This window comes from Mesoplodon densirostris, chromosome 6, assembly GCF_025265405.1.
Source record: "Mesoplodon densirostris isolate mMesDen1 chromosome 6, mMesDen1 primary haplotype, whole genome shotgun sequence".
Taxonomy (NCBI): domain Eukaryota; kingdom Metazoa; phylum Chordata; class Mammalia; order Artiodactyla; family Ziphiidae; genus Mesoplodon; species Mesoplodon densirostris.
In genome coordinates, this window is record NC_082666.1 from 113,477,372 (window position 1) to 113,503,982 (window position 26,611).

At 35.6% G+C, this 26,611-nt stretch overlaps 1 protein-coding gene and 1 pseudogene across 4 annotated transcripts in view; one reads left to right on the forward strand and one right to left on the reverse strand.

Annotated features, from left to right (window-relative positions):
- The window catches only part of AUH (AU RNA binding methylglutaconyl-CoA hydratase), a 162,862-nt gene that overhangs the window by 49,051 nt on the left and 87,200 nt on the right, over positions 1-26,611 (forward strand). For 3 of the 4 annotated variants that reach the window (XM_060101267.1, XM_060101268.1, XM_060101270.1), the window contains one exon: positions 7,122-7,208. The exons of the other annotated variant lie outside the window; for it this stretch is intronic. In XM_060101267.1, the coding sequence (XP_059957250.1) occupies positions 7,122-7,208 (87 nt within the window). The remainder of the gene's footprint in view (positions 1-7,121; positions 7,209-26,611) is intronic. 4 annotated transcript variants of the gene reach the window in all.
- On the reverse strand, positions 395-488 carry LOC132492824 (small nucleolar RNA SNORA70; annotated as a pseudogene).

A 26,611-nucleotide genomic window follows, 5' to 3' on the forward strand; every position in this document is an offset into this window, starting at 1 on the left:
GGAAAGTTGGATTTATTGGTGGGCGTGAGTAAGGAAGGGAAAGCACCATGGCTTTCATGAGTTCAGGGTCTGCCATTTGTCCAGGGGGCCCACGATTAGGGTTGTATTTGACCCGTAGTCATCCAGGATGATCCACTTTTCTGCCACCATGTCTTCAGATTCATCCACTTCTTGGAGATGTGGATCTTCTGGGGCCCAGAAACTTGAACTTGGCCCTGCATGGGGCCTTAATCACTTGCTCCTTGTTCTGCAGTTTGGTGCAGATGGACGTGATGACTTGGCCAGTGTGGACTCTGGCCACTGCGTGCTGGCGCTTTCCAAAGGCACCCTGTATACCTGTCTGGGGCCTAGATTGGGCACAGCATGATGTCAGACATGAATGTCCACTGGTAAGGGCTGTATCGAAGGTCCTTTAGGGCAACCCATACAAGCAACAGGCTGCATGCACTACCAAGGAAGCTGTCTTTTTTATTTTTTTAGTGCCTTAGTTATGTTTTTTTTTTTTTTAACATCTTTATTGGAGTATAATTGCTTTGTGTGTGTGTGGCTACTTTTTGCAGCCACTGTACACCAGGCCTCCACAGAGAAAAGAAAGAGGCCTGATTAGCTGCAGAAGGAATTTTTTTTAACGTAAATTTTTAAATTGAATTATAACGTACATAGGGAAAATTGCACAAACTGTAAGTAATAAATTTCTGCAAAATGAACTCACCTGTGCAATCACCACCCAAATTAAGAAATGAACACTACCATTACCAGCACACCATAATTCATCCCTTATGCTTCTTCCTATCATTAACCACATCTCTCACCCAAAAGATAGTGGAGGTTTTTCTGATTTTTATTACCAAATACTAATTTTGCCTGTTTTCAAACTTTATGTAACTGGAATTATCCAGCATATATCTTTTAAGGTTGACTTCTTCTCAACACGTTTGTGGGATTCACTATGTACTGTTCATCTAGGAATAGAATATTCGTATTTGTGGGAATATTTCACAATTTATTCATTTTGCTGTTGATGAATGTTTGGGGTGTTGCTGGTTTCAGCTATTCTGAATAATGCTTCTGTGAATATGCTTATACGTGTCCTTTAGTGTACATATCATGTGTTTCTGTTGGGTGTGTATGCTTGGGGTGGTGATTTTTTTTTACCAGTTTTACTCCCAGCAGCATTAACTCAGAGTTCTCATTGCTCTATGCCTTCACCAACACTTTAGCACTGTACTGCTTATAAAACTATCTGTGTTTGTAATCGGTGTTTCCTCTATGATTAGTCATGTTGTATTCCTTTTCATCTCTTTATTAGCCAATGTTATATACTCTTTCGTGAATTATCTGTACGAATCTTTTGCCTATATTTTATAGTTGGGTTATTTATATTTTTCTTCCTGATTTATAGTTCTTTACACGCACAGGACACATGTATTTAAGATACCATTTCCCACTCTTTTACTTGCATATTCACTTGCTTAATGATGTCCTTTGATGAACAGAAGTTTTTAATTTTAAAGAACTCTAGTGTTTTCCCTTTAAAAGTGTTGGAAAAACCTTTTAAAAATCTTTGTCTATACCAAAATCTTGAAGATATCTTTGGATATTTTCATTTAGAAGTTATTTGTTTTACCTTTCAAATTTAGGCTGTAATGCACCATTAACTGATGTGTTTGTGTATATGATATGAAGGGTCAAGAATTGTTTTCCCCCATATGAACCTTCAGTGGTCCCAGCCCCATTTATTGGAATGTTCCAGCAGTGCCATCTTTGTCATAAATCAAGCAGATCTTTTCTGGACTTGCTATTCTGTTCTATTGCTCTGTTTCTCTATCTTTGAGCCAGTGTCCCATTTTCTTACTTACTGTAGCTTTATAATACATCTTATTTTAATATAAATTCTCCAGCTTTTTCTTCTTCAAGATTATCTTGACTATTATTGGGCTTTTGCATATCCACTTTGTCAATTTCTAAAAAACACTGGGATTTTGATTGGGACCACATCGAATCTATTAATTCGTAGAGAATTTACATCTTTTAGTATGGAATCTTCTAACACATGAAATGATATATTCCTCCATTTATTTAGGACTTCTTTAATTTAGATTTTGTAGGTTTTTGTGTCAAGATTTTATACATCTTTTATTAGACTTATTCCTTGGCTCTTTGATTTTTGAATGTTAATATAAATGGTATCTTTTTAAAATTTCACAAATTTCTTTTGGTAGTACATAGAAAGTTGATTTTTTTTATATTGAACCTGTATCCAGCAACCTTACTAAATTCATTTATTTTTATGATTTGTAAATTCTTTTGGATATTCTTCATGTATAATTAAGTCATTTGCTAATGATGGCAGTTTTATTTTTTTCCTTCTTTTCCTTATAATTAAAAAATTTTTCTTATTATACAGACTAGTACATCTCTTCCCATCTGTAGAAGTGATAAAGAATACCTTGTCTCATTCTTAATCTCTGAGAGGAAGTAATTGACCATTAAAGGTGGTGTTAGCTATAAGTATTTTGTAATTACTCTTTATAAGATCAAAAAGATTCTTTTCTTTGCTATGAATTTTTAATTAATAATGAGTGTTAATTAGAGAGGACACCAAAAGTACAAGTAATAATAGAGAAAAATTGATAAATTGGACTTCATTAAAATTAAACTTCGAAAAACCATCAAGAATCATCAAAAGATAAGCCACAGATAGGGAGAAAATATTGTGAATCATATTTCTGAAAAGGACTTGTATCCAAGATATAACTCTTACAACCCAGTAAGAATAAAATAAATTATCCATCCAAAAAATGAGCAAAAGATTTGAATAGACATTTCACTCAAGAAACTGTATGAATGGCTAATAAACACCTTGAAAAGATGCTAACCTCATTAGTCATTAGGGAAATGCAAATTTAAAACCATAATAAATACCACTTCATGCCCACTAAAATGGCTATGATAAAAGTACAGACTAGTGTTGGTGACCTTGTAGGACAACAGAGACCCTTAGGCATTGCTGATAGGAATGTAAAGTGGTGCAGCCACTATGGAAAACAGTGGCAGGTTTTTTTTCTTCTTTCCTTTTTTAAGTTAAATAGAAATTTACAATATAGCCCAGCAATTCCACTCTATCCAAGACAAGTGAAAAAATTTCTCTACACAAAGACTTGTATGCAGACGTTCATGGTAGTATTTTTCATAATAGCCAAAAAAGTAGAAACAACCCAAATGTCCATCAACCAATGATGAATGGATAAACAAAATGTCTGTCCCTATAATGAAATACTATTTGGTAATAAAAAGATAAAAAGTACTGATTCATCTTTAGATCGTGGATGAACCTGAAAAGCACTACACTATGTGAAAGAAAGAAACAGAAGACCATATATTATATGAGTTTACTTATATGAAATGTTCAGAAAAGGCAAAGTTATAGGAAAATATCAGATTAGTTTGGGGCTAGAGGTGAGAACAGGGAGTGACTGCATATGGGTGTGAGGGATCTTTTTTGTGATAATGGAAATGTTCTAAAACTGGGTTGTGGTGATGGTTGTACAGCTCTGTAAATTTACTTTAAAAATATTGAATTGTGTATTTTAAATGACTGAATTTTATTTTATGTAAATTATACCTCAGTGAAGATGTTAAAGAATGAGTGTTGAATTTTATCAACTACTTTTCTGACCCTACTGAAAATTTATATCATTTTTACCTTTCTCAGTTACATAAATTAAAAAATTTAATATTAACAATTTAAGTCCAGTCGTAAATCTTGGACTGAGTATAAATTGGTCTTGATATATTTTATTTATGTTACTACTAGGTATGATACACTGATACTTTGTTTAGGATTTTTTGAGACTTTATTTATGAGAAAAATTGGCCTGCCATGTTTTTTTCTTACCATTTTCTGTTCAAGTTTTTGTTTTGCTGTTCTCCATGTCAGCATTTTTAAGATTGATGGTAAATGTTTTTCATTATATGTTTGGAAGAATTTACTATTGGAGCCATATGGGCATGCAGTTTTCTTTGTAGGAAAGTTTTTAATTACATATTCAATTTCTTTAATATGTATTTGTGTTTTCAGATTTTCTGTTTCTTTGTCAGTTTTAATAAGTTGTGTTTTCCTAGGAATTTGTTCATTTCCTGTCGTTTTTCAAATCCATTGGGCCAAAGTTTTTAATAATATTGTTTTATTGTCTGTAAAATCCTTAGTATTACCCTTCTTTTCATTCTCGATTGGGACTTGTGCCTTCTCTGATTATCTGTGATGAGTCTTGCTAGAAGGTCTATCATTTATTTTAGTGTTTTTCAAAGAACCAACTATTTTGATTTTTCTCTCACACATTTGTTTTCTATTTAAAAGGTTTTTTTGCTCCAGTTTCTACTTTGGGATTAATTTTTTATTTCTTGATAGGAATATTTGAAAGGATATTTGACTGCTTGCTTTATCAGTTACTGTGAAAGGTCTGTTAAAATCCACTGTGGTTGTAGACGTGGCAGTTTTTCATTTTAGTTCTGTTAGTTTTTGCTTTATGTATTTTGGGTCTGTCTTTTTTATGTATGCCAATTTAGAATTCTTATGGCTTTTTTAATGGATCATCATATTTATTATTATAAAATAACCCTCTAGCTTGAGTGATGTTTCTTGCCTTACTTCTCTTTTGTCAGAGATGAAGATAACTTTACAAGTTTTCTTTTGCTTAGTGTTTGCAAGTTTTTTACCCTTTTAGCCAGTCTGTGCCCTTATATTTGAAGACATATCACTTGTAAGGAGTATAAAATAAGATTTAAAACTCTGCTCTCATAATCTGCTTGAAGAATTCCCTGTAGTGTTTCTTTTCACCTGGGTCTGCTGGTGACAAATTGTTCTTTGTGGGTGTGTGTGTCTGTGAGTGGGTGTGCAAAATGTCTTTATTTCACCATCATTTTTGAAGGATAGGTTTGATTTGTTTGGAATTCTAGATTGGCAGTTATTTTCTTTTTTCACTTTAAAGATACTCCTTTTCTGTCTCATACCATTGTGTGGATAAAGCTGCATCCCATAACGAGACACATCTTCTACACTTCTCTGCTGGGACTGGTGTGCAGTTAATGGGCCACACGTGTTAAGAGCAAACCGTGATTCCCTTTAGGTCCTGGCATGGCTTCCAGCAGCCTAGTCTCTTTAACCTGAGTGTGGTTTTCAAAGCCTGCTGTGTGGTCACAGGGGCAGAATGTTGGTAAAAGCCCCCCATCGGAGCTCTAGTTAGTGTGTTAGAGGGTACCCTAATGGTGCCCTGAGGCTGGAGGACGTGGTGGATCCCATGATGCAGTTACAGGGGCTTCTTCAGGACCACCTCATCCAGAGTCCCTATCTGTCCCATCAGCTTTCACTTCCTCATTGCTTTGGCTCCTCTTTCGTCTATTCCCTTCCCCCACACCACACTACATTTAGCTACTTTTATTAACCAATATGTATTAGCTAACATGCACTAGGCAACATTTTATATTCTCAATTTAAAATTATATTCTTAATGTTAAATGACAGTGAGTTGAACCATTATGTCTTTAACAAATACATCCTACTAGTTTAGAATTCTTTTGACACTACTAACATTTTTCTTCCATGCTAAATTTTAATTCTTCATGGAAAAAATTATGAAGACATATATCGGACATCCAAAAATCATGACTACCTACCATATTGAGTACCCACCACTTAACTTAAGCAACACAGTATTACAAATAAGATTAAATTTCTCTGTGTCTATTGCCAATCACATCTCTCTCCCTCCCCCACAGAGGTCACCACCAATTGAATTTGGAATTTATCATTTCCATGTATGTTTTATATCCCTACATAGCATTCTTCTTTTAAAAACTTATTTAAATGGTTATTATCCTGTTTATCTTTCAGTAATTATATATAATGATAAATATATATTGTATTTATTTATATAATTATAAATCCTTCAACATCGTTAGATTTATCCATATTTATACTCTAATTCCTTCATTTTCATGCTGCACATATAACATTTTGTTATATAAATATGTCCCCGTTTTATTATTAATCCTTAGGATATTTAGTTTTTTTCCATTTTTTTTGCTATTTTTATACATGTGGCATTGAATGTTGTATGTATTTCCTTGGGCATATATTTGAGAGATTTTCTAGGGTATATATACCTAAGAACTGATGGGTTGTAGGATATGTATTTTGTCAACTGCAGTTCTCACTTCCACAGGAAGTCTATGGGCTCAGAATCAGCTGCTGCTTGATGTTACGTCTAGTCATGATCAATTTATAATGGGCTAATAAGAAAATAAGTAGCTGAGTATGTACTATCTATGCTGTAATTTTACTTTGTTTTTTATTTGTTTGTTTATTTTAATGGGGACATACCTTTTCTCAGTGAGTTTAATTTTATTAAAAAGAATGTCTTTGTTGAGCCACAGAGTAAACAATCCCTTAAGGAATTCCTTACGTTTATTTTTATCTGTTCCAAAGTTATGGTTCTGTGATAAACTCATAATTATGAAATTGTCAATTTGCATATACTTTAAGACCAGTGATTCTCAAATGTGATCTGGAGTCACGAAGGTGGGCATCCATGAAGTCACAGTGATTTTCATAGCAGGAAGATGTGATTTGCCCTTTTCACTGGGTTGGCATTTGCACTGATGGGACAGAAGCAGTGGTGGATAGAACTGACAGCATCTTTTCAAGAACCAAGAAAGTGGCATCCGTCTGTAATCATTTATGTTAACAGGAATGGGTTTATTTGTATTATTCAATGAATAAATAAATATTTTAAAAATTTTGTTGTTTTATTTTCTAATAGAATAACTATTGGTAGATATATATAATCTTAACAATGCCTCCTTCTCTAAGAGTATAAAGGGGTTCTGAGACCATGAAGTTTGAGAAGCATTATTAAGCACATGGTAGATACATGAACAAACAAATATTATATTCAATCTGGTGCTGGTCTTTGGGAAGGAAAACTTAGATACTGTAATTCCTTTGATAGATAAATCTAGTCTGTCTTCAAGTTATATATGAATCTTAAGTAAACGTTCAGTTTGTTGCCTTAAAATTTTGTTTATAACTAGATTACATTTGTAAATAAAATACTTCGCAGGTGCTGACCTTAAGGAAAGAGTCAAAATGAGTTCCAGTGAAGTTGGTCCTTTTGTCTCCAAAATAAGAGCAGTGATTAATGAAATCGGTAAGCACAATTAAATTTTCCTTTTAGCATGCTGAAGGTGACCTTAAGTGTCAGATTTTAAAAGTTGCACACTGTCTTTATGTATACGCTTTGGCTAAAATATTTAATCATGACCTATAGCTGGTTGTAAAACAGCATGTAATATATTTAATTTGAAAAGTTGTGAAAAATGTTTTTATAATTAAAGATGCCTCCTATTTATGATGACATGGCATATAGAGGTAATTATTAGAAAACAAAGAATAATTTGATATAAGCCTTTGACATAAGTATTTATATTTCTTAAATAATTGCATACACAGACATATTTATAGATAGGGAATTTTTTTGTTTTTTACATAAATGGGATCATACTATCTCCTTAGAATTATAAATTTCTGTGTAATGTTTCTATTTCAGTACATATCAATTTATTATTAATACTTTTTAATACATTACTACATAGTAATCCATAGCATAGTCTTATCCAAAATTTTAAACTATTTCTTCATTAATGAACACTTAGGATGTTTTTGTTGTTTTGTTTTTGTGTTTTTTTTGCTATTTTTGTTATTTATAATAAAGCAGTGATTATCTTTGTACAAAGTCTTTTAGAACATTAATATGTATATTTATAAGATAGATTCCTAAACATGGTATTGCAGTTCTAAGTATCATGTGTTCATTTTAATAAATCCTACCAGATTATTTTGCAAAAAGATGGTAATAATTTATATTCCCATCAATCACATGACAGTACCTGTTTCCTTATAGTCTTGTAGCATTTCATGTTGCTGTTTTTTAAGTTTGCCAGAGTTAAAGAAAAAAATAATCTTAGCATTTTAATTTTCACTTTCTCAGATGCTAGTATATCTTTTCAGATTAGACTTGCCTTTCCCCTCCTGTAAATTGCCTTTTCACATTTTTTATCCTCTTTTCTATAGCATTATTTAATAATTATTTACCTAAAGCCAATTTTATATTAATCTTTTGTTAACTGTATTACAGGTATTGCCTCTTAATGTTCCACCCTAATTCAATTCTAGAAGCTTTAATATCTAGAGGGTACTAAGTCCCCGTCATTACTATTTTTCTTTTTTCCTTGAAGATTTTCGTTGCTAATTCTCACACATCAATTCTTCCAAATGAGTTTAGAATTATTAATTTTAAAGTGAAGAAGAAAAATACTCTCATGAGACTGCGATTGGAATTTCTATAAATCTTGTTTATAAAGAATTGACATTTTTATGATACTGAATATTTCCATCCATGATATGCATGGCTCTCATTTTGGGGGGGTGGTCATTCATGTTTTAATGTTCGTCAAGAAAGTTTTCTTCACATTGGCTTTGTCTTGTATCTTTTTCCCCCCTCAGATTTATCCCTAGCTGTTTTATAGCATTTATTCCTTTGAATGGGATCTTTTCACCGTGCTTCTGTTGAAGTCTGGTTATTGTTGTAGGTCTGTAGGAAATTTGGTAAATTTTATGTGCTTGTACTTGTATAAGTCATTGTTTTTTCTCAATTAATTTTCTTGTGTTTTCCAGAAAGCAAAAAAAGTTCATTATATATAAAAATGCAATTTTTATCTCTTCTTTTTCCAGCATTTTAATCTTAACATATTTTTCATATATTCTCACATTGGCTAAGGTTTTTGGTACAATATTCAGCTGTTGAAGAGATCATGTTCATCCTTAGCTTTATTTGAGTTTAATGAATGCTTTTAATATTTTGCCAGTAAATATCAAGTTCAGGGAGTTTTCTTCTATTTCAACTTGTTTAGGAGTTTGCTACTCTTTTCTAATCGAGAATAAGGGTTAAAGTTTGTCAACTGCCTTTTTGTTATGTGTCAGGATGGTAGATATTAAAATTTGTCTCAGATTTTATTATACTGAATTGTATTAATAGTCTTACTGATGCTGCACTGGCCTTGTATTACTAGAATAAACACTACCTGGTCATGGGGTTCGTGGTTTTTAATATATACTGTTGGATTTAATTTTATATACTTTGATATAAACGAGATGGGAATCTTCTAGTTTTGTTTTTTGTGTTACCCTTTCTGGTTTGGTATCATGTTTATACAGCCTTCATAGAATGAAGTGAAAAGTTTTTCACCTTTTTCTGTACTATACAGGGAAATCATCTGTTATTTGGAAGATTAGAATTTGACCACGTGGCATCTTTTGGGGTCTTGTGTGGTTTTGTTATTGTTGTTTCCTTTTTTGTTTAGGGCTAAGTTTTTTAAAAATATATGTGTTTTGATTTCTAGAATGTTTCTTGTCACCTTCAAGACTTTTGTTTATCCTCTGCCAGTGTTATTGAAGGCTCTCCTCTGCTTCTCTCTCCAGCTTCAACCACATGGTGAGATAGATGTCTTCTGAGGCAGAGCATGGGTTTGGTTTCCATGTTGGTCAGAGAACTTGATCTTGGAAGTAAAAGTTGATGCTGTCTGTAACTCTATATATATGCTGGGATGAATGGCTAAGACTGGTTCAGTTATAAACATTACGTTGATGTTTGTTCCCAGCCTCTTTCTATTTTATTGAATCTGAAATTGGAATTTTTCTGACTCTTTTTAAATGAAGAACTACTTCCTTTGTAGTGGATTTTTCTTTTCACTGGTTGAAGCTGTACTATTTCTGTTCTGGATCCTGATCCAGTACTCTTTTTCCTATTCCATGAGTTCCCCAATATTAAGTAATGATACTTTTCACTACAGCATTACAATGGACATAAAAGTTTTAAGATGTCTTTGGTGGTGACTTAGTGAGATTTTGAAGGGCAGGTAAAAACTGTCTTGATCAAATCTGTTCCTTTAGTACATTAACCAGGGGCTAGGAAACTTTTTCTTAAAGGAACAGATAGCAGATATTTTAGGCTTTGCAGGGGTATTATGGTCTCTGTTGCAGTAACTCAACTTTTCTTTTTTTTAAAGACTTTATTTTTCAGGAGCAGTTTTAGGTTCACATCAAAATTGAGGGGTGGGTAAAGAGATTTCTCATATATCCCCTGCCACCACAATATGCATAGTCCCCTCCCCCATTATTAATATCTCACACCAGAGTGGCACATTGGTTACAATTGATGAACGTATGTTGACACATTATAATTACCCAAGTCCATAGTTTATGTTAGGGTTCACTCTTGGTGTTTTACATTCCATGGGTTTGAACAAATGTAAAATGACATGTACCCATCATTATAGTGTTGTGCAGAGTGTTTTCACTGCCCTAAAAATCCTCTGTGCTTGGCCTATCCATGCCTTCTGCCCTCTCTGGCAACCATGTTTTACTGTCTCCATATTTTTCCATCATATAGTTGGAATCATGTAATATGTAGCTTTTTCAGATTGGCTTCTTTCACTTAGTAACATGCATTAAAGTTTTCTCCATGTCGTTTCATGCCTTGATAGCTCATTTCTTTTTATTGCTGAATAATAGTCCACTGTGTAGATGTATCACACTTTCTCCATTTACCTACTGAAGGACACCTTGGTTGCTTCCAGGTGTTGGCGACTATGAATAAAGCTGCTATATACATCTGTGTGCAGATTTTTGAGTGGACGTGTTTTCAACTCCTTTGGGTAACTACCAAGGAGCACGCTTGCTGGATCATGTGGTAAGAGTCTGTTTAGTTTTATAGGAATTTGCCAAACTGTCTTCCTAAGTGGCTGTACCATTTTGCCTTCCTACTGGCAGTAAATGAGTTTCTGTTGCTCTACATCCTTGCCAGCATTTGGTGTTGTCAGTGTTCCAGATTTTGGCTATTCTAATAGGTGTGTAGTGGTAGATCTTAGTTGATTTAATTTGCATTTCCGTGATGACATATGATGTGGAGTGTCTTTTCATAGGCTTATTTACCATCTGTATATATTCTTTGGTGAGGTGTTTATTAAGGTCTTTGGTTCAGTTTTTAATTGGATTGTTTTCTTATTGTTGAGTTTTAAGAGTTCTTTGTATATTTTAGATAATATTCCTTATTCAGGTGTGTCTTTTGCAAATACTTTTTCCTAATCTGTTGCTTGTCTTCTCATTCTCTTGATGTTATCTTTCATAGTGCAGAAGTTTTTTATTTTATTAGGGTCAAACTTATCCATTATTTCTTTCATGGATTGTGCCTTTGGTGTTGTATTTAAAGAGTCACTGTCATACCCAAGGTTTCTAGGTTTTCTCCTATGTTATCTTATAGGGGTTTGATGGTTTTGTGCTTTACAGTTAGATCTGTGATCCATTTTAAGTTAATTGTTGTGGGGTGTAGGTCTGTGTCTAGATTCATGTTTTTGCCTCTGGATGTCCAGTTGTTTCAGCACCATTTGTTGAAAAGACTATCAGTGTTCCATTATATTACCTTTATTCCTTTGTCAAAGATCAGTTGATGGTATTTTTGCGATCTGTTTCTGGGCTCTGTGTTCTGTTCCTTTATTTATTTGTCTATTCTTTTGCCAGTAACCGTACTGTCTTCAATTACTGTAGCTTTATAGTGACTCTTGACATTGGTTGCTGTCAGTCCTCCAGTTTTGTTCTCTTTCAATATTGTGTTGGTTATTCTGGCTCTTTTGCCTCTCCATATAAATTTTAGAATCAGTTTGTGAATATCCACAAAATAACTTGCTGTGCTTTTGATTGAGAATTGCATTGCATAGATTAAATTGGGAAGAATCTACATCTTGACAATACTGAGTTTTCCTATCCATGAACACAGAATATCTTCTCTCTATTTAGTCCTTCCTTGATTTCAAGCATTAGTTTAATTTCCTCATATAGATCTTGTACATATTTTGTTAGATTTATATCTTAAGTATTTCATTATTTGGGGTCTTAGTGTAAGTGATATTGTGTCTTTAATTTCAAATTCCACTTGTTCGTTGTTGGTATATAAAAGAATGATTGACTTTTGTATATTTACCCTGTGTCCTGCAACCTTGGTATAATTGCTTATTTGTTCCAGGAATGTTTTCGTTAATTCTTTCAGGTTTCTGCACATCATGCATGAAAATATCTTTTGCAAACAAAGCCAGTTTAATGTCTTCCTTCCCAGTCTGTATTACCTTTTATTTCCTTTTCTTGTGTAATTGCATTAGTAAGGACTTCTAGTATGATGTTGTAAAGGACTAGTGACAGGAGACATCCTTGTCTTGTACCAGCTACTCAACTTTGACATACAGTGCTCAAGCAGCCACAATATGTAAACAAATGTGTGTTTTTCTGTTACAATAAAATTTCATGCACAGTGAAATTTGAATTCCATGTAATTTTTATAGGTTATGAAATAGTATTTTAAATAGATTTTTTTTTCTACCTATTTAAAGATAGAAAAACCATATTAGCTCACAGGTTGTGCTGAAGCAGACACACGGCCTGATTTCTTTCCTTTCTCCATCTCAGCTGCCCTTTCTCTCTCTCTGTCCCTCCCTCACTGCCATCCATCTATCCATCCATCTCAGATGTCTTCTATCTTTTTTATTTTTTCTAGTTTTTAGAATTAATTCTAGTCTTCCACTTTTTAAATTTATATATTTAAAAAAATCTTTCAGTTCTAATTTGGATACATTGCTTCACGCTTGGCTCAGGGCTTTTCATTGGTTTTTGCTTTTCAGAGATGAAAGGTTTTAAGGCCTATGTATCCTTTGATAGGGGTCCTAAGATATTCTTCATGGAAATGGAGCATAAAGCTTACAGAGGAGTTGGAGGGTGAGAAAAACAAAACAAAACAAAAACCAGAAGAAAGTTCATCAGATCCATAAAAAATATAAAAAGAAGCATAACCTTAGGACAAATTAAATCATAAGATGTTGAAATAAGTAAAGTAATTACCATTAATGTCAGTTGATTAAACTTGCTGTTGACAGACATAGATGTTTAGATCTGATTAAAAAATGTAAGTAGGCTGTGTATTGTTAATAATAGCCACATCTGGTATAGTTCTTTTTTTTTTTTTTTTTCTTTTTGCGGTATGCGGGCCTCTCACTGTTGTGGCCTCTCCCGTTGCGGAGCACAGGCTCTGGATGCGCAGGCCCAGCGGCCATGGCTCACGGGCCCAGCCGCTCCGCGGCATATGGGATCCTCCCAGACCGGGGCACGAACCCGTATCCCCTGCATCGGCAGGCGGACTCTTAACCACTGCGCCACCAGGGAGGCCCGGTATAGTTCTTTTTATACCAGGAGATGACTAACCAAAGGAAAGAGGTATGTAGATATATACTTTGAGATAAAAGGATTATTAGTAAGATAGTCACCGCATATGATAAAAGTTTAAATTTTTTAGGAAATGTCATACTGAACTTGTATGCACCTGAAAACAAAGATCTCAAAATGTACAAATAAAGCCATATTGGATGTATTTAGGAGAAATTGTCAAATCCTCTGTCATTGTGGATAATTGCAACCTATCTCTCCCAACTTATCAATGAGGTCAAAAGACAAAGATTAAAAATAAAGATTTGAACAACCTGAGTATCAAGTTTGGTTTAATATACTCTTAACCCCAAATTAGAGAGTATGTATACTTCTCATGAACATGTGAAACGTTTATAAAAAGGTATCATGTGCTGGATCCTAAAATCTTCATTAAATTTCATAATGCAGTCTACAGCAACATGGATGGACCTAGGTATTATCATATTAAGTGAAGTAAGTCAGAAAGAGAAAGACAAATATCATATGATATCACTTATATGTGGAATCTAAAATATGATGCAAGTGAACTTACTTACAAAACAGACTCACAGACATGGAAGAGAAACTTATGGTTACCAAAGGGGAAGGGAGTGGGAGGTATAAATTAAGAGGTTGGGATTAGCAGATACAAACTATTGTTTGTAAAATAGATAAACAACAAGGCCCTACTATATAGCACAGGGAGCTATATTCAATACCCTGTAATAAACCATAATGGATAAGAATATGAAAAAGAGTATATATATATATTTACAATGTTGTGTTAGTTTCTGGTGTACAGCCATCCTACACTGGGAAGACAAGCCCCCAGAATGTTTGGCTTTGAAGGCCAGCAGTGCTTGCTTTTGGGAGAGCCAGAGGGCTGTGGGAAATAGAGACTCCACTCTTAAAGGGTACACACACAATCTTGCATCCTCCAGGACCTAAGGCAGATGCAGTAGTTGGAGAAGAGTGTGATTCAGACGCAACTGCTGATCTTGGAGAGCCTCCTGGAGAGGCAGGAGGCAACTGCAGCTCACTCTGGGGACACAGACGCTGGTGGCAGACATTTCTGGGAACTCATTCTACCCTTAGGACACTGATGCTGGCAAGCACCATTTTGGAATTCTCCCTTTAGCTTATTAGCTCCAGGACCTGGCCCCACCCACCAGCCTTTCACAACCAGTACTGGGATGCCTCAGGCAAAGCAACTAGCTGGGCTGGACACAGCCCCGCCCACCAGCCTGCCAGCTGCCTTAAGTCTCCCTGAGCCCACAGCCATCCTGGGACCTGGCCCTGTCCACCAGAGGGCCCAGGACCAAGCCCTGCACAGTAGTAAACTGGCACTAGTTCCCCCACCTGAGGGCCCTGCAGCTAGAGACCCTAGGACTTGGCTGTACACACCAGTTGGCCAGCACTAACCCTAGACCAATATCACCAGCCAGTGGGCAGGCACCAGCCCCAGGTCACCTTGAGCCCCATCCCTGCACACCAGCAAGTTGACACACCAACTCCAGGACCCTGCAGCCAGAGACTCTGGGATCTGGCTTTGCCCACCAGTGGGCCAGCACTAGCCCCAGACCGACTTCACCAACTCGCTTGCAGGACCTGCTCTGGTGCATCCCACCCCCCATCCCACCCTAGGCCCTGGTACTGGTCCTGCCCACTAACAAGCCAACACCAGCTCCAAGACACCTTGGACCCCTCAGCAGGCCTCCCTAGGATCCAGCCCCACTCACCAACAGAACGACACCATCTTTGGGACACCCTGGGCCCTGTAGCCAGGTGTGTCGAGAGCTGGCGCCACCCACCAGCAGATCAACATTAGATCCAGGAACCCAAGCCCTGTAACCACCCACCCTGAAACCTGGCTCTGCCCACCAGTGAGCCAACACTAGCCTCGGAACCCCTTGGGGATCCACAGCCAGCTGCCTTGCGACCCAGCCCTACCCAGCAGCAGCCGACAGACTCTGCATAAGGCAGGACCTGGCAACCAACTGAACTGGGGGTCAGCCACGCCTGCCAGACCATTCATAGTGGTCAGCTTGCTATAACAGAAGGGCCCGTGCAGTCTCCATAACGGGCACCCCTGGAGCATACAGCTCTGGTGACCAGATAGGAGTGTGCTGCTGGAACAGATAAGCCATCTCCTAGTAAAGGACAGTTCTCCAAGGTCAGGAAATGTAACCAAACTACCAAATATTGATACATAGCAAAGAAATCGGGAGAAGATTGGATGAACAGAGTGGAAAGGTAGAAGTTTTTAACAAAGAGTTAAAAATATAAAATGACTAAACAGAGGTTAAGAATGCAATAACTGAAAGAAAAAATACACTAGAAGGAATCAACAGTAGATTAGATGATACAGAGGAACAAATTATCTAGAAGATGGAGTAGTGGAAATCAATGAAGCTGAAGAAAAAGAAAAAAAAAAGAAATGAGGACAGTTTAAGAGACTTGTAGGACAGCATTAAGCATACTAACATTTGCATTATAGGGGTCCCAGAAGGAGAAGAGAGAAAGTGGAAGAGAACATATTTGAAGACATAACAGCTGAAAACCTCCCTAACCTGGGAAGGGAAACAGACATCCCCAGGCCCAGGAAGCACAGAGAGCCCCAAACAGCATCAACCCAAAAAGGACCACACCAAGATACAATTCATTGTATAATTAAAATGGCAAAAACTAAAGCTAAAGAGAGAATATTAAAAGCAGCAAGGAAGAGTAACAAGTTACCTAAAAGGGAGCTTCCATAAGATTTTCAGCTGACTTCAGCAGAAACCCTGCAGGGCAGAAAGTAGTGGCATGATATACTTAAAGTGATGCAAGGGAAAAACCTACAACCTAAAATACCCACAAGGCTTTCATTCAGATTTGATGTAGAGGTCAAAACTTTTACAGACGAGAAAAGCTTTTAGCACTACCAAACCAACTTCACAAGAAACGTTAAAGGGATTTCTGTAAGCAAAAAAGAAAAGGCCATTTTTTTTTAACATCTTTATTGGAGTATAATTGATTACAAGGATGTGTTAGTTTCTGCTGTATAACAAAGTGAATCAGCTATATGTATACATATATCCCCATATCTCCTCCCTCTTGCGTCTCCCTCCCACCCTCCCTATCCCACCCCTCTAGGTGGACACAAAGCACTGAGCTGATCTCCCTGTGCTATGTGGCTGCTTCCCACTAGCTATCTAGTTTTTATCATGACAGATGATGGAATAAAAACAACCATCTAGAGAAATAGCAGTATTTTTGAGAAGGGGAAAAATTGTAACCTGGAATGCTTTTTACTGCAAGAATACACATTTCAGGCATGATAAAATTTTAATATGATAATGTCAACAGGTAAAAGAATGTTAGAGAATCAAGATAATTAAGTTATAAGAATGTCATCTGATCTGTATTTCAGAATTCCAAGACCCTTTGCTCAGCTCTCTGCAGCCACCGTCCAAAGGGCAGTTGTTCAACTATCTGTCAGGGCTCATCCTGAAAAGACACTGGGAAAAATGAAAACATGAGGAGAGGGTTTTGGGTAGTACTTTTTTTTTTGTTTTTAGATAGATTAGTAAGGGAAAGGGGTTGCTGATTTAGCATTGTTGGGGATTCTAATAAAATCCCCTCGATCCTGGAGACCACATTAGCTGGTTTTGGAATTTACCTACAAGAAAGCAAATTTACTTTTCTAAAATAGACCTGACCAGCAGGCCTGTATATTCACTGATCCATGAACATTGTCACTCCAGGGAGCCTCCTTAGCTCCTTGTTAAATTTCCATATATGACTCGCTGTCTTCCTCTAAAGCCAGCTCTGACCATCCCTCCTTGAATCTTGGTCAGTTGGACGTTCTGCTTACTTGTCCAAAGGGTAATAAACACACCTCAAAATAAATTTAAAAAAAGGAAAAGGTCACAACTAGAAATATGAAAATTATGAAAGAAAAAAATATCATTGGTAAAGGCAACTGTATAGTAAAGGTAGTAAATCAACCAAATACAAAACTAGTAGGAAAGTTAACAAATGAAAGTAGTAAAATTACGTATATCCACAATAAGTAGTAAAGGGATACATAAAACAAAAAGATGTAAAATATGATGTCAAAACAGTAAATATTGGGGTGGATGGAAATGCAGTGTTGTTAAAATGCATTTGAACTTAAGAGGGGAGCAGCTTAAAATAAATTACTTAATATATAATGGTATACATAAACCTCGTGGTAACCACAAACCAAAAATTTGTAATAGATACACACACACAAAACAAGAAAGGAATCCAAGCATAACACTAAAGATAATCATCAAATCACAAGGGAAGAGAGCAAGAAAAAGAACAAAAAACAACTACAAAAACAACCCAAACACAATTTAAAAAATGGCAGCAATTACTTACCCATCAATAATCACTTTACATGTAAGTCAAAAGATATAGATAAACAAAATTGATAAACCTTTAGCCAGACTCATCAAGAAAAAGAGAGAGGGGCCAAATCAATAAAGTCAGAAATGAAAAAGGTGAATTTATAACTGACACCACAGAGATACAAAGGATCATAATAGATTACTATGAACAATTTTTCACCAATAAAATGGACAACCTAGAAGAAATGGAAGAATTCCTATAAATGTACAATCTCCCAACATTGAACCAGGAAGAAATAGAAAATATCAACAGACTAGTTACCAGTAATGATATTGAATCCATAATAAAAAGACTCCCAACAAACTGTAGTCTAGGACTAGACAACTTCACAGGTAAATTCTACCAAACATTTAGAAAAGTGCTAGCACCTACTCTTTGTGAACTATTCCAAAATATTTGCAAAGGAAGGAATGCTTCTGAACTCATTCTACGAAGCCAGCATCACCCTGATACCAAAACCAGACAAAGATATCACATTAAAGTCATACGTTTTTCTCAATAGATTGATAAAAAGAATGAGAGATGTCAAATCTATCACAGATAAAGCTAAAGGTAAACTAGGAATAGAAGGGAGTTTTCTTAGCCTGGTATTTCTTAGTAAAATGTGAAAGTGGTCTCCTAAAATCAGGAAAAAGACAGGAGGCCCGGGCTTCCCTGGTGGCGCAGTGGTTGAGAGTCCGCCTGCCGATGCAGGGGACACGGGTTCGTGCCCCGGTCTGGGAAGATCCCACGTACTGCGGAGCGGCTGGGCCCATGAGCCATGGCTGCTGAGCCTGCGGGTCCGGAGCCTGTGCTCCGCAACGGGAGAGGCCACAACAGTGAGAGGCCCACGTACTGCAAAAAAAAAAAAAAAAAAAAAAAGACAGGAGGCCTGCAATCACCACCTCTATTCAACATTGTTCTGAAAATCCTGGCATTTGTGGAAAGGCAGGAAATAGAAATAAAATAATGACTGAAAAAGAAGAAATGTAACACTGTCTTTCTCAAGTGATTGTCTCTATTGAAAATCTAAAAGGATCCACAAATTATTAGAAATAACGAGTGTTGCAAGATGGCTGAATATAAGATCCATATTAAAAAATAATCAATTGCCTTTTTGCCAACAGCAACAGACAAAAGATATCAGTCAGAAAGAGATATTATTGACAGTAGGAACAAAAATGAATCTAGAAACATATGCAGGCTGTATGGAAAAATTATGAAACATTATTGTAAGACATTAAAAAAATTAAATAGAGACATTGTCTTCTTGAATAGGAAGATTCAGTATCTAAAAGATGATTCTCACAAATGATTCAATGTACAGATTTAACTTAAAAGTACATTAATTTTGTGAGGAACTTGATGAGCATAAAGAGGCCCCAAAATAGCCAAACTTTTCTAAAGAAGAAAATGAGGGTCCTTGCCTTATTAGTACTCAAGACTTATTTTAAAGATATGGAAGTTAAGGGCCTCCCTGGTGGCGCAGTGGTTGAGAGTCCGCCTGCCGATGCAGGGGATACGGGTTCGTGCCCCGGTCTGGGAGGATCCCATATGCCGCGGAGCGGCTGGGCCCGTGAGCCATGGCCGCTGAGCCTGCGCGTCCGGAGACTGCGCGTCCGGAGCCTGTGCTCCGCAACGGGGGAGGCCACAACAGTGAGAGGCCCGCATACCGCAAAAAAAAAAAAAAAAAAAAAAAAAAAAAAAAAAAAAGATATGGAAGTTAAGATGGTATATTACTGGCTTTGGGATAGATAAATTGACCAATGGGGTGGAATATAGAACCCAAAACAGACCCATAGAAGTAGGGGAACTGATAAGGAGAGAGAAGGCATTGAGATCACTGGGGGATGGCAAAGATTTGACTACATTTATGAGGTAAAACAAACTTATATGATCTTGATGGAGTGAAAAATTTCTTAAACACAAAATACAAAACAAAAGGAAAGGTTGATAAGTTCTATGAAATTAAGAACATCCGTTCATTAAAAGACACTGTGAAGAAAGGAGAAAGAAAAGCCACAAACTGGGAGAAAAGATTTGAAACACATAGCTGCCAAAGGATTCATATATATATATACATGCAGACATGGATCAACACATGCATACATACATGCAGCCGGGAAATCAATAAGACAGAAAAATGTTTCACACAAGAGGAAAGGGAAATAGGAAGTAAACATATGGAAAGATGATCAACCTCATATGCAATCACAGAAATGGAAATTAATACCACAGTGGGATGCTATTTTGTATTTACCAGATTAACCAAAAATTCTTACGCCTGACATTACCAAAGTTAGCGGGGAAGTGGATCACCAGGAAGTTTTATACATTTTCAATGGGAGTATAAATTGGTGTAAGTGGTTAGGAAAAGTTTGTTGGTGTTATCTTACAAAGTTGAGCATCCACATCCCAAAAGAGTCAATAGTTCACATTTTTATGGGGTATTTACCTAGAAGGGTGACTTTAAGACTGTTTTTACTAGACAGTAGCAAATATACTTACAGTTTGGTCCAGTAAACACATAGGGGTGGGTGGGTATCAAAGATTCATGGAATAATTACCTTTCTTTGTGCATTGCAGTTTGATACTATCCTATTTTATTTTTAAAACTTCCTGATTTTGGTCTTCTAATGAGTGGTTTGCTACTTAGAGTTTGAAACAGCACTATGCTATAGGCATTTTGCATGTGTCCAGGGAGACTACTTATACCAGGATATAAGAAAAATACTGTTTACAGTAGCAATATTGTTCATATTAAAAAGCTAAAAACAAACAAATATCAATGACAGGAGAATGGATAGATGTTTTAGTATATTTGTACAGTTGGACATGGGCAGCCTTGCAAATAAATAACTTACACATGTAGCAGCAAACATAGATCTTTGAAAAATGTTGAGTTAAAACAACATATAATGTTTTGTAAAACTAAAAGCAATGCAAAACAGTATATAGTTTAGAGATGTGTAAATGCAATGAAATCACATACATATACATGCACACACAGAGGAAAAATATGAGAATGATAAACACAGACTTCGGTGATTAACTTTGGGTTTGAGAAGGCAGGTGGAAGAATAGGTGAAGAACACCTGGGCAGATAAGGTATTAGTTCTGACCTGTTTCTTACTTTGGTGATTTTAAGGAAGTTTGTTATTATTATGCTTCATTATATATACATGCTACATATATTCTTTATATTTGTCAAATTAGATCCATGTTTTTAGTAGCTTCATATATCTTGAGTTCTGCAAACCTTTCTTATGTTATTTCTTGAATAATTTTCTGCATTTTTTCTTATATTCTTTTTTCTTATTTATTTTCAAGAGAAGCCAGAATTCTAGATTTTTAGAAAATATCTCCTAGTTTTAAGGTTTTTCTTGAGAAGAAACCCTTTGAATGTCAAACAAAATTGGTTTATGGACCAGATTTGCACATAGGCCTCCAGCTTTCTTCTTGGTCCTTATGCTATAGTTCTCCTAGAGAAGGGCTTCCTGGGGCTATTTTTTCCATGGGAGGAAATGGTTTGTCTGGTGGATGTTAGTGGATGCTGGTGGAGGAGGATCCTGCATTGTACTCTTGGGGCTGTTCTATATGTACATGTGCTGGCGCCTGTTCATATGGACTCAAGGATTGTTAAATTTTCAGGAATTTTATGAGCTGGTTTTCAACAACCATACGTATATTGAAATTGGTCATTGTAGCAGTATCAGTAATAGTACAAATCAGAACATATCCTACCTGTTTGATACCACTTTCCCCTTTTGTTTCATTATATTGTCATTTTCCACATTTAGAGTATCTTTCTCTGTGGTCTGAAGAGTGAATGGACTTTATTCTTGGTCATAGTGACTATTAGGCTGTGCTTGTTTTTAATAAAAGAGAGTCTGTAAGGAACTTAGAGGTACTAGACTCATTTGAAAGCTATTTTATTAAAATAGAGGTCAGAAAGAAGTTCTGTGTTTTGAGTCACTAAATTCCTTACTTTACTTTTCCTAGCTTCTTAGAAAGCATCTTCTTAAAAAGTAACTCCAAAATCCTAGAACAAAATTTAGGTCTTTTGCTCTTTTCAAAGGAAAAAAAAAAACAAACAAAACTCTTATGGCTCTGTTTTGAGATGTTTTATTCTAAAGAAATTCTCATTGTTAGATGTCCTCACTGCCCCCCTTCAGGTATGGGATGTGTAGGTTGAAAGCAGTTAACTGACTATTTTAAAGTATTAGGCATCAGCAAGTCAGCATGGTTGAACAAACATGAGATGATCCCAATCTAATAACGGCTGTTGTTCCTGAACTTACCATCCCTCCTCCAGGTGCATGATGTGGGTACCTCACTACTGGGACCTCCATTGTGCAAATTAGCAGTGTAGAATATGCTGTTCTAGAGCAGAGGTGTTTATCTACTTATGACTAGTCGTTCTGTTAATAAGATGGTGTTTCATGAAGAGCTGGAAAACATTTTTAGAATTCTTTGTGAAGTAGAAACTCTGAGGGGGCAGGCCCAGTTCTCACAAGTTGAGACCTCAAGGGGTTGCTATCTAATAAAAAAGAAATGTTTAAAATAGGTTTTCACCAGAATTTTAAATTGTAGAATCTAGTGTGATGTGGATGATATTTTTGTAAATAATCTTCCACAGTGATTCTTTAAAATGCCAGGCATTTCTGGCTTCCTTTTCCTTTTTTTTCTGATGAAATAAAATTGCAAAAGCTTTAATTTAGCCATGTAAATGCAGAGCTGAATTTGCATTGAAATACAGGTAATTATGTTAAATGGCTGGATCACAAAATTCATCTATCTAACAAACATCTTTTTTCTTAAGATTTTGTTATACTGTAATGTTTTATAAAAGGAAATAATTTAATTTTGAAAGTTTTCAAATTCTCTGATTAGCTTTTCTTCATGTGATTGAAAAATCTCCTGTTCTTATGCATTTTTCTATCAGAAAAAACTGTCTCTCTGGGTCAAATTTTTGTACAACAGAAGAGAAAAATTTTGTATGAAAAATCGTATGTAAATTTTATGGGATAAACCTCATCTCAAGTAGTGCTTCTCATTTATCTTACTTTTGTTGGCATGATTTTGAATTTTAGAATTGAAAGGCTCAAAGCAATACAAAACAAGTCACTCGTAATTAAAAAATAAAGAAGAACCCACCACGATATAGTGGAAACACACTTCTGTCAGACTTTTATCTTTGCTGCCTTTCTGCAGGGGTTTGTTATTGGAATCAAACTCTGCCTGTCCCAGCCTAGCTAGCTTTGTACAAGAGAGTATTCTTTAATGTTTTGGTAACTACATGATCTATCTTTCTTTCTGTCATCTTTATCTTAAGCTAGAGGTTACATTCTATTTCATAATATAAAGTTTTTCTTATGTAAGAATATCAGCTCAGCGTAACATTTTCTCAGAGACATTGCCATAGATGTTTATTTTGTTGTAGAAAAGTTAAATTTTGTACATTCCCAAAATCTAGTGAGTTTCTATGAATTGTTTTGATATATGTTTATTAAGGCATACCATTTGTAAATCTCTTGATGTGGAGGCAGAAAATGTGGATTCTAGTCCTCTCTCTACTGTATGGTACTTTTCCTTTTCCTATCTCCTCTCTCTTGTGAGAACATAGTGGGTTTTTTCCTCCACCTGTACCTAGTATCTAGCATAGTAACTGGCACGGTAGATCCCCAGTTGAAAGAGTAAATTGACGGGGATCCCATTGGTGTAGACAGGTGACCCAAACGGTACTGCTTTCCTCTCATCTTCAGATTGGATTCTCTGCTGGAATACCTTTCTGTCTGCCTGTACCTAAAATTCAAGGAATTATGCCTGTACTGGCCTGAGTTTGATTCTGTCTCTTCCATCCCAGTTCATGTTGTTTCTGGGATGTGACTGAGGATGATAGAAGGAACATGGATGGAGCCGTTTGATTAGTTATTGTGATTCGTAAATTAGGATAGCTGCCCCTTTGCTGGTTTGGAGTTGGAGGTGTAGCTTAGGAGTTGAAGTCTGAAATGTGAATTTAGTTGATGCTTAGTAGACATCCAAGTGCAGATGTCAAGGAGGCAACAAGATAGGAGTTTGGAGTTTAGGCAGGTAGTCCAGGCTTGAGTTGTAAATTTTGGAGTCATCAGAATGTTGGTGCTATGTGAAGACTTGATAATGGGTGATGCACCTAGAAAGTTACTGTAGAGAGGAAAGAAGTCTGCCAAACCTGAGACATTATAATGTGTCAGGTCTGGGATGAAAAAAGAAGAACCATAAAGGAGACTGAGAAGGATCAGCCAGGGTAGGGAGGTAGGAAGAAAACAGTATTCTGAAAACCCAACGGAAGAAAGTCTTTCATGAAGACTGATTGATCAAAAGCTGCTGATAGGTCAGGTAAGGTGAATGCTAAAGAATTCACTTGGATTTTGCAACATGGTCGTTACTGGTGACTTTAACCATGTACCCTTTTGGAAACAAGTGTTGAGCCTACTATGGGCAGCGGCTTATTTGGCTGGCAAACGATGAAAAAGCTCCATCGCTTAGCAAAGCTCCCAAAGCAATTTTGGGAGGCACCCTAATTTGACTTGCTGGGCTTTTTGGTTGTAAATCCGTTTAGAAAAAACTAGTTATCTGAAACTTTTCCTGGTTATGGAAAATACTTCCCATAATTTGATTTCTTGTAAGTAAACTACAAATGAGAGTATTTGGAAAAGTTTTCCTCAAAAAAACACACACAAAAAATACATATATATATATATATATAAATATATACCTTTCTGTGAAGCATAACGTCTGATTTATCATGGCTTAATATTAGTCTCTGATGCTAATTTATCATGTTTAATAATAATCTCTGGTGTAAATTCAGAGTTTTTGAATATGAATAAAGTATGAATAATTTTTTGCCAAAGTTTAAAGTGTTGTATTTGTCACTTCATGCATTTAGTCATTATATTCTTTTTAATTACATAAAATGTTAAACTAAGAAATGTGCTTGTAAAGCTATAAATCTACCTAAAACTCTTTCTAGTATCCCATTTTAGGATTTAGAGATTCTTTTTTAAAGCAGATGGATCTTTTAAAAAGAATATTTATTTATTTATTTGTGTCAGGTCTTAGTTGCAGCAGGTGGGCTCCTCAGCTGCGGCACGTGAACTCTTAGTTGCGGCATGCATGTGGGATGCAGCTCCCTGGCCAGGAATCGAACCCCGGCCCCATGCATTGGGAGTGCGGAGTCTTAGCTACTGCACCACCAGGGAATTCCCAAGATTTAGAGATTCTTGAGTAATGAATACAAAAGAGCTTTCATAAATTCTAGGTATATCCATTTTAAGCTTTCCATTTGATTTAGAGGCATCTGATACTTATTCATGAAAAATCCAGAGGGTTTCTTTTATTTTTTTTTTCCTGCAGTTTAAGTTTTCACCATTATAGAACTCAAAGCTTTTTCAGATTTCTTTTTTGTTTTACTTTATCTGAAATAAAGCTGATTCTGAAAATACTTAATTGTTACCACAGTGACTGTTATAATCCAGTTTGAGAGATTATGCACTTGTTATATTTTCTTTGCTATTGCCTAAATGATTATTTGATTTTTATTTTAGATGTAGTGTGTTAAGAATTGATTAGTCAAGAACATTTTCAAAGTTTGCAGAATTGTTTGTTGGTCAGCGGGTTGAGCTGTTTAAAAATCAGTAATTAATTTAGTTAGATTGGATGCAATCCAGTTTATATTTTACTCTTCCCCCACCATTTGATGTTATTACAAATTAGAAATTGGAAGTACTGAATTATAGTATGTGAAAGATTGATTAATGAAATACTCTAGTTAGCTACCTTTATTAGTTTTCCAAGTAGTAACTTACAGATCTCAATTTTAGTTTCCTTTATCCTCTTGCCAAGAATGATGGAAAACTGACACAGGTATCTAGGAATCAGTTGTTTTCCCTTATGAGTTGTTAACATCCCCTATTTATGGATCTGTAATCTAGAATAGAGTAGTTACACATCACAGTTTGCAACTGATGGTTTTTCTTCTCTTTTTAGAATTTTATTGCCTTTGCTGACTTTCATTGGGTGTTAATTACATTATGACTGTAATTTTGTGAAAATTATAATGTTTTCCTAACTATAGCAGGAGTAATGGGCTTATCAACCAAGCTCTAAAATATTACCCTAGAATATTCTAGAATTTGACAAGCCCCCCAAAAAAATCATTAAAAAATTTTTTTTTGTCTTTTTCATGGTTGTTAGCTTTTAATTCCACAGGCAATATCTGAGTATGTGTTTAATGTAAAAATTTAAAAGCCTTTTCAGCAGCTTTCCCTCATTCCCTTTCTCTCCACATAAGTAATTACTGCTAATATGCTAATTTAATATGTATATTTTGGGGCCTTTTCCTGGCTTTTACTTGAATATATGTTTACATACATTGATATATAGATTATGTACAAACATATATGTATATATGAAAAGAACCACATAAACAGGTTTTTAAATTTTATTTTTGGAAATTTTTAGTTTTCTAGGAATTTATCCATTTCATTTAGATTTTCAAATGCATTGGTTTAAAGTCATCCATAATATTCTTTAATCTGTTATATATCAGAAGAACCAACAATAATGTCCCCTTTTCATTCCTGATATTGGTAATTCATGTCTTCTCTTTTTCTTTGATCAGTCTCCAGACGCTTTTCAGTTTCATTATACATTAAAAAAAATCTGTATTGGGCTTTGTTCTTTATTGTTTCTGTTTTATTAATCCCAATTCTGGTTTTTATTAATTCCTTTATTTTTTATTCAGGTTTAATTTGCTGCTTTATTTTAGTTTATTTATGTTTTTAATTGAAGTATAGTTGATTTACAATGTTGTGTTAGTTTTTG